General features: G+C 51.6%; 1 protein-coding gene across 1 annotated transcript; it reads right to left on the bottom strand.

The window, feature by feature from the left end:
- Window positions 1–830: 830 nt before the first annotated feature.
- Window positions 831–16,958, bottom strand: IDH2 (isocitrate dehydrogenase (NADP(+)) 2). The gene is made up of 11 exons (XM_043434632.1): window positions 16,703–16,958; window positions 8,528–8,619; window positions 6,980–7,145; window positions 6,318–6,478; window positions 6,083–6,226; window positions 5,122–5,258; window positions 4,789–4,940; window positions 2,303–2,415; window positions 2,032–2,129; window positions 1,865–1,957; window positions 831–1,235 (listed from the first exon to the last, which is right to left on the bottom strand). The coding sequence occupies exons 1-11, from the start codon at window positions 16,815–16,817 to the stop codon at window positions 1,148–1,150; spliced, it is 1,359 nt and encodes a 452-aa protein (XP_043290567.1). The 5' UTR covers window positions 16,818–16,958; the 3' UTR covers window positions 831–1,147.
- Between the last annotated feature and the right edge of the window lie 254 nt (window positions 16,959–17,212).

Below are 17,212 nucleotides of genomic sequence, written 5' to 3'. Positions count from 1 at the left end.
AATATAATCCCTGCATAAAGCACAGCCCTTTAAACTGGATCTGTTTAGCTGTACTGCTTGCTTGCTTGCCAAGTCTCTTCAGTCTGACTCTCTGTGACCCTATGAACTGTAATCCACCAGGCTCCTCTGTCCGTGGGATTTTCCAGGCGAGAATACTGAAGTGGGTTGCCATGCCCTTCTTCAGGGGATCTTCCTGACCCAGGGATCGAACCGCATCTCTTACATCTTCTGCATTGGCAGGCAGGTTCTTTACCACTAGCATGTGTAACAACTCTATAATCTTACTGTTCTAATTTTGCCAAAGAATAGTGAAGAAGAGCCCAGCCTGGGACTCAGTGGCCTGGACCAACCACACGGGGGCCCAGGCACACTCCCAGGCTCAAGCTCTAAGCAGCCGTGGGCAAGAGAACTGAGGGGGTTACTCTGTGGGACCTGTTGTGAGGACTGAGAAACAGGCAGATCGAGAGGTCTGGAGACATTTAGAAGGTTAAAACCAACAATAACAAAATATTGTTGGTTAAAACCAACAATAACAACAACAACAAAACACAAAGTATAACTGGAATCAACTGGGAAGTGATTACTCTCAAAAAGGAGAAGAGGATATAGAAACCAGAAAGTGCTGGGAAATTCCAGTGACCCCCGCCCCGCCCCCAAGACCTGCTGCCCGGTCACCCCCACCCCCCAACCTGGCCCCTTGACTGAACAGAGGCCTGCAGCAGCCTGGGCGTCCCAGTCTGCCCCTGCTGGAATCCACCAGCCCTTTGAAGGCCTCTGCCTCTTAAGCCCTGGCTGCCTCCTTCCCCTCAGGGACAAACACAGCAGACCTGTTTTGTGAAGAACTTTTTAGTAGCTAAATATGGCACCATGTGTTCCGAGGGCAATATAAATTACAGTATGCAAAACATACCACTGGCTGAGGTAAAACACACTGTTCCTGCCTCATGTCACCATGAGGGGAAACACACAGATACTTTTAAAAACTTCTTGCTTATAAAAAAGAAAGTCCCCTAGAAAGGCCTCCTAACAGGGACTAAGAGGCTCACCCTCCGCCGCGGGGCGTGTCGGTCGGGGGGGCAGGGGGACCCCTGGCTGCCCGCTCGCCTCCGGCCCGGCCAGCTTGGCAGCTGGCAGCATCCCTGGCCCGCTACTGCTGGCCCAGAGCTTTGTCCAGGTTGCTCTTGATGGTGTCCAGGAAGTCCGAGGTGTTCAGGAAGTGCTCGTTCAGCTTCACACTGTCGAGAGAGCACGTGCATGTGAGGGTGGTTCTGGCAGAACCCGCCTCACCCCGCCCCGTCCAGGGCAGCATCCAGACAGTAGGCCTCTCGTGCAGTTGTGGGGAGGGCTACAGGCCAGAGGCTACTACCTGGAGCCCTCTGTCAAAAGGCCACAACGGGACTTCCCTGGTGGTGCAGTGGTTAAGAATCTGCACTTCCACTGCAGGGGGCACAGGTTCGACCCCTGGTCGGGGAGCTAAGATCCTACATGCAGCATGGTGTGGGCAAAAAAAGGGGGGGAGGGGGCCATGGCAAACTCAGTAGGAACCCATCGAGGCCTGGCTTTGCTTTTCCGGGTTACAACAGGCAGCTCAGTACAAGCTCTTCTGAGAGAAGCCGGGAGATAGTTGCGGCAGAGATTGGAAGGGATTGGAAGGTTCTGAGCAGCTGGCCTAGGGATAGGGACCCATTCACTGGGCCTGGTGTAGGGAGGCTAGTCCCAGCCATCACTCAGGGCCATGGACCTGTCCTGTCCCCTGGCAGCCAAGCTGACTTAGGAAGAAGCCTCTACAAGGGACTCTGGGCTACGTTCCACCCGACCCTGAGCCCCCGGAAGCCCAGCCCTGCCTGGACCCCACGCCACTCACTTGCTGAGGCCGTGGATGCAGCCTGCCAGGTCCTTGGTCATGGCTCCGCTCTCCACCGTCTCGACACATACCTTCTCCAGGGTCTGGGCGAACCTGCAGGGCACAGGGCAGAGTGAGACCCCAGCTGTGTGGAGCCGGGGCCCAGAACCTACCCAGGACCAACTCACCTGATGAGGTCCTGGTTCCCGTCTAACTTGCCCCGGTGTTCCAGGCCACGCGTCCATGCAAAGATGCTGGCGATGGGGTTGGTGCTGGTCGGCCGGCCCTGGAGGAAGAGGTCGCAGGGCGATGAAGAGCCAAGCAGCCAATGAAAAGGCCCCCTGGACACAGCTGCTCCCTTCTAGACTGATAGGACCAGGCCCATGCTCCCCGCCCTCAGGGCCAGCGGGCTCGGGCTCCGGGGATGGACGGGCACGCGGCCACTGCCCTGGCACTCACCTTCTGGTGCTCCCGATAGTGGCGGGTGACCGTGCCATGAGCAGCCTCAGCCTCAATGGTCTTCCCATCCGGACAGACCAGCACAGACGTCATCAGACCAAGGGAGCCAAAGCCTGGAGAGCAGGAAGACCCTCCTAAGTGCCAGCACCTCTCCTCAGGCACTTGTGCTGGGTCTCCAGGGCCCAGCACAGGACAGGTGGCACTCAGAGGTGGTTCTCATCTGCCTGCTGGCATACATCCACATCCCCTACCTCCAGGTGCCCCAGAATCTATGGCCCCCCAGGGCACAAGCCCATCCCCACCCCCGCCAAAGTTCTACCCACCCACCCTGGCAGGTGACCAAGAGGCTCATTCAAGCAGGAAGAATAAAGCCTGTGGCCAGCTATTTTACAGTCATCACTTGATCTGCTCTTTTGAGTATGTGGGTGTTAGTCACTCAGTCGTGTCTGACTCTTCGCAACCCCACAGGCTGTAGCCTGCCAGGCTCCTCTGTCCATGGAATTCTCCAGGCAAGAATACTGGAATGGGTTGCCATGCCCTCCTCCAGGGGATCTTGCCAACCCAGGGATCAAACCTAGGTCTTCCAAGTTGCAGGAGATTCTTTACTGTTTGAGCCACCCAGGAAGCTCTCTGCTCTTTTAGGCCACTTGAAAGTTTTACAATTTGGGACTTTCCTGGTGGTCCAGTGGATAAAACTCATCACTCACAATGCAGGGGGCATAGGTTCGATCCCCGGTCAGAGACCTAGATCCCACATGACGAAAGTAAAGATCCCAAAGGGCAGCAACAAAGATCAAAGATCCTGTATGCCACAACAAAGACCTGGCACAGTCAAATAAACAATAAATGTTTAAAAATTTTAAAAAAGCTTTGTGATCTACTTCCAAATTTTTTCAAATCCAGATGTCAACGTTTACTAGGGCCAAGATCTCCTGCACTTCAAAAGCAACCCACAGCACCATAATAAGAACTGCAAATGCCCAAGAAAGAAAAAGTGGGCAACTTCTAGAGGGAAATTATTTGCCCAAGAATTTTTGCTGTTGGGGCAGAGAAAGGGGGATCCCTTCTCCATTTTCACCTGGGACCTTCACACTCACTAGTTCTTACACACTTCATGCCTTTCTCTTGTGTGCTAGGGCTTGTCATCCTTCCATCCAAGATAGAAATTGTTCCAGTCAGAGGATCACACTGAACCTTTCAAAATAAAGTCAACGGTTTTTATGAAGCATGGGTACCCTCTGCCTTTTCACTGCAGCCTGACGTGGGCTTCACTTTTTCCTCATGGGAGCCAGACCTCGCCCCCCTCTCTCACAGAGCCTGGTTTCTCTTCCACTTCTTGTGCATACATGTTGCCTCTTCCCACTATCTTTCTTGCTCTCAGTCCCAATAAGATGAATGCATGTGTGCGTGCTCAGTCGTATCTGTTTGTGACTCCATGAACTGTAGCCCACCAGGCTCCTCTGTCCATGGGATTCTCAGGCAAGAATACTGAAGTGAGTTGCCATTTCATTCTCCAGAGGATCTTCTTGGACCAGGGATCGAACCCTCATCTCCTGCATTGGCAGGCAGATTGTTTACCACTGAATGACCTGGGAAGCCCCTCGTTCCCATTACAACTGGGTTATTTCTTTCTGTTCCTCCCTAACGGCTTCACCCAGGCTTTCTGCTGCAACTCAGCTTGTCTTTTAGAATGCTTTAGGGCTGGGGGGTCTGCCATCATCCCCCAATATTCTCTGATATCCGAAAGGTTTACTGTGCAAAACAAATTCTTTGCAATTTAAAGAGCATCTGGTTGTACTGGCTTGGCTAAAAACTTGGCCAAAAATGTTACAGAAAAACCTGAACAAACTTTTCGGTCAACTGAATACTTACTCCCGTCTTCCTACTAGAGCCAAACCTCGTCCAAATCTGGAGCCAAGCAGAGTCACCTGGCCTTTCCATGTGCTGTGCTGTGCTAAGTCACTTCAGCCGTGTCTGACTCCTTGTGACCCCATGGACTGTAGCCCACCAGGCTCCTCTCTCCATGGGATTCTCTAGGCAAGAATACTGGAGTGGGCTGCCATGCCCTTCTCCAGGGGATCTTCCCAACCCAGGGATTGAACCCATGTCTCTTGAGTCTCCTGCATGGACAGGAACATCTCTTGCATGGATAGGTCCTTTCATGGATGGGAACAACCTCAGGGCTAAGAAGCCTGGCCTTTAGGATGTAAATTGCTGGGTACTACTTCCTCTGGAACGGCAGCCTTAGCGATACCCCAGTCCAAACATAACAGATGACCCTTCCTCACTCAGACACCAGAAAGCCCCTGGTCCATGTGTCTACAGCAGATCCTGTGATGAGCAGGCAAGCCCCAGTCCTGCTGCTCCACTGGAGCAGTTTCCTCCCAAAAGGATGTGCAAACCAGCGCCCACCCCCCTCCCGGCCCACCCTCTCTTCCAGCAAGGAAAAACCGACGGTCCACCCTCCATCCCCGTGGGAAGCGTACCCTGGGCCAGGATGTCCGACTGCACGTCTCCGTCATAGTTCTTGCAGGCCCACACAAAGCCGCCCGAAGACTTGAGGACCTGAGCCACCATGTCATCAATGAGCCGGTGCTCATACCAGATCTTATGTTTGTCGAACTCAGTCTTATAGTGCCTGGGAGCAAAGGGGCTTGTGTGAGAAGAGGGCAGGAGGCTGACAGGTTGAGGAATCCCTCCGTGAGTCTCAGGGCCAAGAAAGACACACTGGGACAGCCTCCCCGGGTGGGTAAGGGCTGAGGGGACCAGGAAGGAGGGTCATGGACTCCCTGGGAAACAGTAAAGGGAGAAGCCATTACTTCTCAAAGATGGCCTGGAAGATGTCCTTGAAGCGCCCGTCGTAGGCTTTCAGGATGGTGTTCTTCGTGCTCATGTAAAGCGGCCACTTCTTCTGGATGGCATACTGGAAGCAGCTGTGTGCAAAACCTGAGATGGACTGCAGGGAGAGAGAGGTCCCTGGAGCGGTCCCCCAGGGCAGGCCCAGCCTTGGGAACCACATTCCCCTCCCCGCACTTGACCCAGGCAGTCAGGGTTCACCCAGCCCCTCTGCAGTGAGGATTCCATGGACAGAGGACCCTGGCAGGCTACAGACATGGAGAGTCAGACACGACTGAGCGACTAACACTTTCACTTTTTCTTTTCCTGGAGTGAGCATCTGCTGTTGCTGCTAGCCCAGCACCCTACTCCCAATTACTGGGAGGAAGCAGACACCCAGCTTTACTTGGGAAAGCTACCACCTTCCCCATTTCTTTAAACCATATGGCTAGGGTGGGGCCATGGCCTCAGCCCACCTGCTTGTCTCTTCTGTGTCCCGAGCCTTCATGATTGGCTGGGAGAGGGCCATGTGACCCAGGCCATCTACTTTTGCCGGAACCAGGAGCCAAAAAGGCTCTTTTCTGCTAGGATAGCCAGGCTGACAGTGATAAGCCCGGAGTCAGTGTTAGCCATTTCTTCACAGCCTAAGAATGAGGCCAACCACAGAGGAAAGGAAAGCCAAGAAATGGGGGTAGGGAGGGAAAGAAGCGCTTACCCAGTTTGCTGTAAACCAAGAGCTGACAACCAATATGCCCCAAGACGCACCCAAGAATGAGCACAGGATGCTAGGCGTACCATAGGGCCCCCTAAACACACTTAAAGATGCATTTGCTCTCAGGCCTCAGACCTTCAGGCCAACAACACAGGAAGAGTCAGAACCACCAACCCGATGTGGCTAGAGACAGAGACATAGGCGGGGGAGGGAGCCCAGGAGCTACTGCTCACCTCATCCGTGTTGTACATGCCCATGCCCACGCCACCAGCGGGAAAGTTGTACACCTCCCATTCCTTAGGGCCGCTGCCATCTTTCGGGGTGAAGACCACCTTGAATGTGCCAGCCCGGTCAACCACAAAGTCTGTGGCCTTGTACTGCAGAGAAGAGAAGATGGCTCAGGCCCAGGGGTCCAGCTAGGGGCGGGGTGTCCCAGGCCCTTGGAGCCCCACTCCCACTGGGGCCGACCTGGTCGCCGTGGGCATGCCTGCCAATGGTGATGGGCTTGGTCCAGCCAGGGACAAGACGCGGGATGTTCTTACAGATGATGGGCTCCCGGAAGACAGTTCCCCCAAGGATGTTCCGGATGGTTCCATTGGGGCTCTTCCACATCTTCTTCAGCTTGAACTCTATGAGGACAAAGATGAAGTGGCCCCACTGCAGCCCCCACCTTCCGACCAGGATCTGAACCCTAAGCAAGAATATAGCTAGAAGGGGGCTCCTAAAACCACCCCGGGGAAGCAGCAGAGTCAAGAGTGGCCATGGGCACTCCTGAATCAGATTTCTTAGCTTCAAGATCCAGCCGTGCCACCTCAAGCAAGTGCCCATAAAACGGCACTGTTGATAAAACACCTGGCCTTTTGGGTTGTTGTGAGACTTAAATGCATGTTATGTGTAAAGTGCCCAGAAGAGTGGCTGGCACATGGTAAGTGCCCTGTCAGCCGTTATCACTGCCACTTCACACTAGGATGGAGCTCAGTCTGATGGACCTAGCAACACACAGCCTCAGTCCAGAGGCTGTGGTTCCAGCCCCACCCACCAGGTTCAGCCTAAATTACTAAGACGGTGACGCTCTAATTCCTTGTCCCAACCCCCACTGTCCCAGCCGCCCCACCCCTACCCCCTCACACCTTCCACACGGGCCTCGTCGGGGGTGATGGTGGCACACTTCACAGCCACACTGTACTTCTGGGTGGCCAACGCGGAGTCGATGGTGACCTGATCATTGGTCTGGTCACGGTTCGGGAGCCCCAGGTCGAAATACTTGAGCTGGACGTCCACGTGGGGCAGGATGAGCTAGAGACAGACGGCCGGGGCCAGGCATCAGCCCAGAGTGACGGGAATCAGGGGCACGTGGGGACACCCCGTCCAGGAAGGGAAGAGCAAAGACATCAGAGGGCTGGCCAAAGCCGGCAGGAGGCTGGGGCTCTGCAGAGAGGCTGGCAGACCAGGCTGCAGCCCCTTGGAGGGCTCTTCCCCAGCGTGGACCACATAAAACACCACCAATCCCCCATGGTGGCCCATCAACTCAGCCAAACCCCACTCCAAACACATCTAGAGTTCTCCCAATAGTGGGTTCCCTCTCCTTCCCCATTCAGAAGTGGCCATTCTCAACCTTGTTCTTGGGGACAGACACACATGGGTCTTCACATGGACCGTGTGTTCCGCCGGGCAGACCCAGCCCACTGAGACTCTGGAGAAGTCAAGCAGCCACCCTGGGAACCACCTGCAGTGGTGGCTCAAACACATCACAGTTCCCAACAGACACCACGCCACAACTCACGATAACATCCCTGGACCGCTAAGGGAAGGTTCATGATCCCTGTTCATCTTTCACTTCCTCAAGGGAGTGCATTGGAATGCAGGGGATCAAGACAACATACTCAACTGTACTTCAATAAAAAATAAATTAAAAACAAAGAAGAAACTCCTGAAGGGTAAGTCAACCTGTGCCAGCTCTCTGAAAGGAGATAAATATTCACTCTGCAACACAGACTGAATTCCTCCAGGGTGTTTCTTGTATTTCCTGTATCTGTATATATGTGTTAATTAATCTGAAGAGTAAAACAAAAGCTTAATTCAGCCAAAAAAAAAGACATGATATGTGATTAGGTTTAATCACATTCTTTAAAATGCTTTAACCTTGGTAAAAGACACAGATGACTGAGGACAGTACCGTCCCTGATCTAAGTCCACACACCACAACTATTGAGCCTGCACCACAGCTAAAGTCCATAGCCTGAAACAAAAAATTCCCCCTTGATACAGTGAAGACCTGATACAGCCAAATAAATAAGTATTTTAAAAAATAATAAGAGCAGAGACTCCCCCAATGATCCAGTGGTTGAGAACCTGCCTTCCAATGCAGAGGATGTGGGTTCAATCCCTGGTCTGGGAAATAAGATCCCACGTGCTGTGGAACTGAGCCCGAGAGCCACAACTAAGACCCAATGCAGCCAAACAAATAAATACTTAAAAAACAAATAAAATAACAAGGCCCATGAGTGGTCTGGACATGACAGAAGAGTGGGCGGAAGGAGACAAACAGGGTGCTCCTGCCCACCAGGGTGATGGGTGAACCCCGGGGACCTGAAGCAGGGCTCAGAAGACGGGAGCTGGGACTGATCACTGAGCCCGGCCGGCCACGTGCAAGGCTGCCCACTTTGGGACGGATCTACCTTTTCCTTGATGAACTGCCAGATAATACGGGTCATCTCATCACCGTCCATCTCCACCACTGGCTTCGCCACCTTGATCCTCTTGTCGGCATCTAGAACCAGACACATCATATCACAGCATATCACAGCCGTGAGAAGAGGTTGGCAGGAGAGCCTTTCTCCTGGCCAGACCCACCCTTCACCCCGCAGGGAGGAGTGTCAGCCAGGTCCCACTGCCCAGCGTTCACTCCCCCTCCTGCAGAAGCAGCACGTAAATTATGTGCAGCCGGATGACTCACTCTCCAAAGATGTGCAAACAGATTTTTTTTTTAATCTAAAAAGGAAGAAAAATGAGACCCAGGGAGCATGGCTTGTGTCAGGGTCAGGATAGATCCCAGGGCCTTGGCTCAAGCATAGCTTCTGGATGCCCCTGTGGGCCAGATGGAGAGAAGCAGAAAGCAAACACAGGCTCCAAATATTTCTTCCCCCAGGGAACGGCTAGCACTGCTCCAGCTCCTCCCAAGGTGCAGTGGGGACTTTGGACCTTCAGCATATGTCTGGTCTAAAGCAGGGGTGGCCCTGCAGAAACCTGTTGGACCTGTTGGGCTGTTGTAGAGCTAGCTCGCTTAATTTTCAGATGCATCTTCTATGAGTCAATGTGATGAGAGCCAATCAATTTCTTTTAATGTACTTGTTGTTCAGTCGCTCAGTCGTGTCCAACACTTTGGGACCCTGTGGACTATTGCCTGCCAGGCTCCTTTGTCCATGCATGGAATTCTCCAGGCAAAAATACTGGAGCAGGTTGCCATTTCCTTCTCCAGAGGATCTTCCTGACCCAGGGATCGAACCCATGTCTCTTTCTTGGCAGGTGGAATCTTCACCACTGAGCTACCAGGGGAAGACCTTTAAACGTACTAAAGCTACCGTAATCAGAATCCCTAAAGAGAAGTCCATTTGGGGCCAGTCCTAAAGGTTTCAGCCTCAGCCTGGGCTCCACTCAAGCTCTGAGCTTCAGGCACAGCAGCCTGTGGACACCACACCTCAGTGGGGGAGTTCAATGTCAAGACCACAACAGGCAGCCCTCAGAGACCACAGGGCCCGCTTATTCACAACCAGGTGTCAAGAGTAAATGGCCCTTCCTGGAACACCTCAACACAACAGTGCCTATCCTTAAAGAGTGAGGAAAGGAAAACCAACTCAGATGGTAAAGAATCCACCTGTCATGCAGGAGACCTGGGTTAGATCCCTGGGTTGGGAAGATTCCCTGGAGAAGGGAAAGGCAACCCACTCCAGTATTTTTGCCTGGAGAATCCCATGGACAGAGGAGCTTGGTGGGCTACAGTCCATGGGGTCACAAAGAGTCGGACACGACTGAGCGACTAACCCTATCACTATCACCAGTGATAACAGAGGGAGCAAGAGGCATTATTATCAAAGTGTCAGCCTTCCTCAAAGCAGCTGCCCAAAGGAGCTGGGAACAGGGATCAGAGGTGTGGGCCACAGCAGCAGAGGCTCATTTTGTGTGTGGGGTGGGTCATTTTGTAGTGGGTCTTTTTTTTTTTTTTTCTTTTTTTTTTAATGCTGTTTGGTGACCAAGGCTTAAAAAACAGGCCCTTTCAACAGCAACAACAAACCTGATTAATAAAGGGGCAAAGGACTTGAATAGCTATGTCTCAAAAAACTGTCAATAAGCTCATAAAAATATGTTCAACATCACTAATCATTAGGGAAATGCAAACCAAAACCACAATGAGATACCACCTCACACCCCTTAAGATAGCTACTATCAAAACAAAAACAAAAGCCACAGAGTAGCAAGTGTTGATGAGGATATAAAGAAATTGGAACCCGTGTACATTGCTAGTGAGAATGGAAAATGGTGGGGCCACAGTGGGAAACAGTATGACAGTTCCTCAAAACATTTTTTAAATAACTAAAAGCCAGGTCTCAAAAAGTTATCCGTATAACCATGTTCACAATAGAGTTATTCACAATAGCCAAGAGGTGGAAGCAACCCAAGTGTCCATCAACAGATGAATGGCGAAATAGAGTGTGATATGAACATTCAAGAGGAAAAAAGAACCTTTTGGAAACTAATCCAGGATGTTTAAGAAAAAACATTCCACCAAAAAGTTAAACTATGTCCATGATTCTGAGTTTTTTCCAAAACTGGGCCCCACACCACTTAAACATGGATGTACTTGCTTTCAAACTAAAAAAGGATGTGCTTCCAAGTTTCAGGGATGGATCTGGCCCTACCTCAATAGGCTTTGCCACTTGTTCTTTTGTTTCAAATTCCACAAAGGTAAATTCCCTTTGGATCAGACTTACAATGTGTGTACTTATATAAATAACATCACCACCTTTCCCAAATACTTGTTTTTGAGAAGATCTTTGATTTAAAAAGCTTCTCTATTGGAATGGCTAAAGAAGATGTGGTACATATATACAGTGGAATGTTACTCAGCCATTAAAAAGAATGAAAGAATACCTTTTGCAGCAACATGGATGTACCTACACAGTGTCATACTGAGTGAAGCAAGTCAGACAGAGAAAGAAAAACATCATATGACATCCCTTATATGTGGAATCTAAACAACACTGTCAATCAGCTATATCCCAATACAAAATAAAAAGTTAAAAAAAAAAGTTTTTATTTTATTTCTAATTACATGCATTATTACTTTTGGAAATTACAATGCAGCTAGTAACAGAGACTTATTTAACCCATTAAGTCAAACTGGGGACCTCATAAACTGTAACTCCTACAACAATTCTCCATAAGTATATGACAAATGCCTGCTCCTATGGAAACTTTATGTATTACTCAAATACTTTTTCAATCCAGCTGTGACTAACATTTTTGGGAAGTAACTCATAATAAATTAGAAACAGTATTAAGTATGTAAGGATTTAATAACTATATCACCTAACCTTTTCACAATTCCTATACCTGACTCAGAAGAACAATACATTTTAATCTGAATATTTTTTAAAATGTGCTATATACAGACAATGAAAGCCTATTCAGCCTTAAAAAGGAAGGAATGCTGACATGTGTTAAACATGGAAAAAACTTGAGGAATTCTGCTAAGTGAAACAAGACAGTCACACAAAACACAAATATTGTCCAATTCTACTTATATGAGGTACCTAGAGTGGTCAGAATTACAGAAACAGAAAGTAGAATGGTGGTTACCAGGGGCTGGGGGGAGGAACGGAAGCAGAGTTGTTTAATGGGTACCGAGTTTCAGTTTTGCAAGATGAAAAAGCTGTGGAAACTGCTGAACAACAAGGTGAATGTATTTTACTCTGCTGAACTGCACATATAAAAATGGTTAAGGTGGAAGTTTTTGTTATGCGGTTTTACCACCATAAAAAATAAGAAATTAAAAAAAAACAACAGAAGATTATACATAAAAATCCAGTCCCTCTTAAAGAAGGAGTCACTTCATCCCACTGAGCCCCTGCTCGCCCACAGGAAGGATGAAGGACAGGCTGATAGAGGTCAGCCTCACCCTCCACCCCAGCCCTGCCACATGCCCTCCAGAGCACCCCAAGTCATCGGAGTTTGAAAGCTTGCCTATTGTTTAGCCACTATGGTGGAGACAACCCCACCATCTGCCTCTCTCTGGGAGACAGGTGGTGACAGGTGACCTGAAATCCAAGTAACAGTCACCATGAAATCTTCTGACGACCTGCTGCACAAACACTGTCCCCTTGGGCCGAGTGTGGGATGGAATTACACCAGTCCCAAGAGGTCCGTTAGGCCAGCTCCCCAGCCGGGGAACATGGAGTAAGGATTTCAAGACCCAGCCCCGGTTTCAGGATCTTCTTGCTTCTCGAGTAAAGAGATCTAGCTTCCGGGCTAAAGGGCACTTCCAAGACGGGCACCCCCTCGCCGCCCTCTGTCTATGTAACTGGTTTCACCACATTCCCACCCACACTCCTGTCAGCAGAGAGACCTAGTAGAATGTGGGGGGAAGCCCCCAATTCCTGAGGGTTCAAGAAGGCAGGGCAGCAATTCCAGAAGAGGCTCCAGCATTTTCTTTGGTGTCATTCTTCACGTCTCCCTTTCCCTGGCATCCACGTCCAAACCATCACAAACATTCTACTGGCTCTTCCTACAAAATAAGACCAGAATCCAACCGCCACCAAGGTCCAAGCCGCCCTCCTACCAGGTCCCAGATGCTAGCAACGCTCCTGTTAAAATGTAAATCAAGTTACACTCCTCTCAAAGCCCTGAAAAGCCTCCTCTTTCACTCAGAAAAGGCCAAAATCCTCCAAAATGACCTACAGGCCCCACCCCCAACACCCACAGCCTGACCTCATCTCCCATCACGCACTCTGAGCCAGCCTGACTTTCTGCTTCTCCAACAAGCAAAGGTGCCCTCCTGCATCACGGCGTTGGCATCGACATTCCCTCTTCCCCTGAACACTAAATGGCCTGTATTCATTCCCTTATTCCCTCAGAACAGGAAGTCCCCTACGTATGAACCTTCAAGATGCAAACTTTCAAAGATGCGAACATGCATCTGGGTCCAGAAGGAACCGGAATCCATGCCACCAGCATCAGGCGCGAGTGACGCTGCAGCTTGCCCTCCGTCTCCTGTTGCTGACGGCCCCTCCGCTCTACCATCTCCCGCCTCCAGTCAGTAACTCTTCCGGCCTGTTCACTCGATGCCAGCACCTGTATGCCAGCGTTGTACTGTACTCCTGTACTTTTCAAGGCACTGTTCTGTACGATTAACAATGTTTTTCTTTTTTATGGGCTATTTATGTGAAAAGTATTATAAACCTATTACAATACAGTACTAAATAGCCCATTGTGTTAGCTGGGTACCTAAGCTAACTTTGTTGGACTTACGAACAAATGGGTCTTAGGAACGTACTCTCCGAACAGAACTAGGTCATATGCAGGGGCCTTGCTATCCTTCATTCACTGGGGTCTTATCTGGCAGCACTACCCAAACTTCACCCATATCTTTCTCCCTTATTTGTTCTCCTTAGCTCTTGTCACCATACATCACACTAGCCAACTTCTACCTTGTCTACTGTCCTTCCTCACATTAGAATTTAAGCTCCATAAGGACAGAAATCTTTGTCCCTTATGCCCAGCTCTGTCCCCAGAGTGTCCCTGGCACAGTGCCTGGCACATAGTAGAAGCACAATATTTGCTGAAGTCCATGAATGAATGTCAAGCTACGGTCAATCCAGTCTGGTCAGGGCTGCCCTGTCATAACCTACTCTTTGGATAGAAAGTTACTCCATCTCCTCCCCCATCCCGGGATGCACTACCACACAGAGGCCAGTGAGTTCTCACCACGAAATGGCTCCAGACCATCATAAGTGTACTTGGGTGGCCTCTCTGCCAGGTAATGGGCTGGAGTAACTCACTATTTAGCGTGTGTTAATATTTGCCATCTGTTGGCATTTTAAACATGGGTTTACAGAAGTGTAAACTCCAGAGCAAGTCACAAGGCTGACTTCCAGTAATCAGAGAGCAATTTCCAACACCCCATCCTGGAATCAGTAAAAGAGGCCACAGCTTTCCATAAAGGATCTGGGGGGCAGGCCCCAGGCCCTTCCAGAAGTTTTTCTTCAAAACCTACAGGGCCGAAACATGACCACCCAAAACACCCCTGATGGGGTACATGCATGCTAAGTCGCTTCGGTGTGTCCAACTCTCAGCAACCTCATAGATGCCAGGTTCCTCTGTCCATGGGATGCTCCAGGCAAGAATACTGGAGTGGGTTGCCATGCCCTCCTCAGGGGATCTTCCCAATCCAGGGCCTCAATCTGCATCTCTTATGTCTCCTGCATTGGCAGACCACCCAAAACACCCCTGATGGGGTACATGCATGCTAAGTCGCTTCGGTGTGTCCAACTCTCAGCAACCTCATAGATGCCAGGTTCCTCTGTCCATGGGATGCTCCAGGCAAGAATACTGGAGTGGGTTGCCATGCCCTCCTCAGGGGATCTTCCCAATCCAGGGCCTCAATCTGCATCTCTTATGTCTCCTGCATTGGCAGATGGTTTCTTTACCGCTAGCGCCACATCTGATGGGGTAGCTATGGTCTTATCTGATGCAGCTGAAACAAGGCTCAGTGGAGAACACATAAGAACACTACTGATAGGTCTGCACAACGTTGAACAACTGTTAAATAATTTCCTCTGAAACCTAAAAGGGCAAACAAGTCACCAAGATCTGAAGCAGGTCACGGAGATCTGAAAAGTTGAGGAACAGGGGGGTGAGGAAATTAAGAAGTTCCCAGGCTAGAAGCAGAGAGAAGGAAGGCCAGATAAAGATCCCACTGAGCGGTTGAGAAGAGCCCACCCTCACTTCCCCAGGCTAACTTATCAGAACCACCACCAGCAGTCGCAGGAGGCCTGTGAGTTGCAAAACTAGAAAGAGACACGTGTGTGAATTACCCGGCAGCAAAAACACAGGAGTATTTTAGCCAAAGCATATTCTTTTCTTGTCATCAAGGGGAATGCCGAGTATTCTGTCTCCAGCAGCGTTGCCAAGTAACAAGCTAGCAGAGGTCACAACTGTACGGTCGCATGCATATCCAACTCAAACACCAGGCTTTCTCCTCATTAATAACCAAACCCCTCTTAGGGGCTTCTGAAAGGACCTACCACTGGCTGCTCTTTTTATGTGTTACCAAAATTCAGGCCCCCAAAGGGGCTCTGTTTTCTTGTTTATGTGGGGTTTTAAAAATTTATTTATTTTTAATTTTTTGACCATATGTGCAGAAGAAAAAATAAAAAGGAGAAGTGGAGAATGTATCTAACTCCTGCCATATTTTGCTGAAGGTCGTGCCATATGGGAAACTTTGTCTGGGGTCTGGGGACACATGGAACCTTGAGTTGCAGGGCTGGCTCCTTAAAGACAAATTCCATGAGTATACAAAAACAGAAATGCCCCTTTCTCCTTGAAAGGAGAGGGAGGGAGCCAGGGCCTTTCTAGGTTCTGGTCAGCTGCTTCCACACTAGGTTAAAGATTACCTACTCCAGCAGTAAGACCAAGTTGCCTGGGCCCCACCCCCTTGTCCTCACTCCAAGGGGCTGCGGGCCAGGTCAGGAGAGGGGTTTCCATGGCAACAGGCAGTAGCCAGGGCCAAGAGACCTACATTGTTCCCTGCCTTTTGCAGCCAGCGATGGAGAGGCAGGGGGCAGACCAATGTCAGAGGGGCAAGGCTGCCTTGGTAATGGAAGTTCAGGCTACGTCCTGCTTATTATGCCCTGCTTATCAAGACTACTGTCGTTTCGGGACTTCCTAGGTGGTCCAGTGGCTAAGACTCCGTGCTCCAAATACAGGGGGCCCGAGTTCAATCCCGGATAAGGGAACTAGATCCCATATGCCGAAACGAAGACCTGGCACGGCCGAACAAAAAAAAAAAGACTTCTGCCGTCTCTCCGAAGCAGGGGACTAAGGGTACCACCGAAGTTATGACGCACGATTTGGGAAAGTGACATTTTGGCTCGGTTGCCAGGTCTCCTGGTCGGGTGAGCTAGGCAGGGCCCAGGAGTGGCGCGGGAGCCGGCTGGCGAGAAGAGGCCGGTCAAGCCAAGGGCAGGCCCCAGGATGGAGCTTCAAGTGCGTCGTCAAGGAGAATGGGGGCGTCCAAACAAAGCGAAAATAAAAAGGACGTTCCTCCAGCTGTAGCCTAAAAGGCTCCAAAAATAGCTGACAAGCGCCTGACAGCGAGCAGGGATTACCTAGCGCCCAGGGTGAGAAGGAAGGGGAAGTGGCTGCCTCCTCCCTCCGCTCCTTTGTCTGATCAGGGACCGCGCCGCGACCCTCCCTCTCGCTGGGGAGCGGGCCAGGCGCTCCGGCACCCACTCGGTTGCTTTGTCTCCCTCCAGGAGCTCAGGACGGACAGGATACCCCCCGAGCCCGGGATACCCCCAGAACTCTCTGCGGGAAAATCTGGGGACTCAGGGCTGCAAGGGCCGAGATCGCCCCGGGCCACCAGCTGCCACCTTTCTTCAAGTCCCCACCCCTGCGACTGGCACGGCCTGGAAGGTGCGGCAGGGGAGCAAGCCCCCGTCCGCCGGCTCTTTGTGTGCCCTACCCCGCCGTCCCCGCCCGCGGGCGTCCCGGGTCGCGCTCGCTGGTCCCCGCCCGGAAGGCCGCCACGTCGCGGTGCCGGGCGCGCACCCCGCCCGGACCCTCCTCGTGGCACTCACAGTGGCGCCGCGGCTGCTCTTGCAAGTTGGGGGCTGTCAAGGCTGCTGGCGCCCAGGCCGACCCGGAGCCAGAGGCTCTGCAGAGCGAGCGTACGACCCGCAGGTAACCAGCCATCCAGAGCGGGTGGGCGGTCGGACAGGCGGATGAGCGAGCGAAGGAACTGGGGTAGGCGAGATTCGAGCGCCGGCTGTTGCTAGCGGCTGCCTGGCGGCGGGCTGCGGAGGCCTGAGAAGCGCGGGCCGCGCGGGCAGGGCCGGGGCGGGGCTGCCGGGGCCGCCACCCTATTGGGCCTCACCGGGAGGAGGCGGAGTCAGGCCGGTGGACTCCTCCCCTGGCCCTGCACCAGCCGAGGCTCCGCCCCCGCACCCGGCGCGCGGTTCGCTGGGCACCGGAGGAGACTCGGCTCCACTGGAGCGAGGGGCGAGTGAGACCGTGATCCCTCTACGGGTAAAGGCCAGACTCTGGAACACGCCGAGACCGACTGGCACCCGGGAGCAGGGGATGGGAGC

This window comes from Cervus canadensis, chromosome 17 (assembly GCF_019320065.1).
Source record: "Cervus canadensis isolate Bull #8, Minnesota chromosome 17, ASM1932006v1, whole genome shotgun sequence".
NCBI classification, from domain to species: domain Eukaryota; kingdom Metazoa; phylum Chordata; class Mammalia; order Artiodactyla; family Cervidae; genus Cervus; species Cervus canadensis.
The sequence above is the reverse complement of the archived record's forward strand: the minus strand, read 5'-3'. Positions and strand labels throughout refer to the sequence as shown.

Bases quoted from the DNA above. Each gene is read 5' to 3' on its own strand.
- IDH2 (XM_043434632.1), bottom strand. From the start codon at position 16,817: ATGGCTGGTTACCTGCGGGTCGTACGCTCGCTCTGCAGAGCCTCTGGC. The intron at 8,620-16,702 runs GTGAGTGCCACG...GTCTGGTTCTAG, and splicing joins AGAGCAGCCGCGGCGCCACT to ATGCCGACAAGAGGATCAAG. The intron at 7,146-8,527 runs GTAGATCCGTCC...GTCTGTCTCTAG, and splicing joins GGCAGTTCATCAAGGAAAAG to CTCATCCTGCCCCACGTGGA.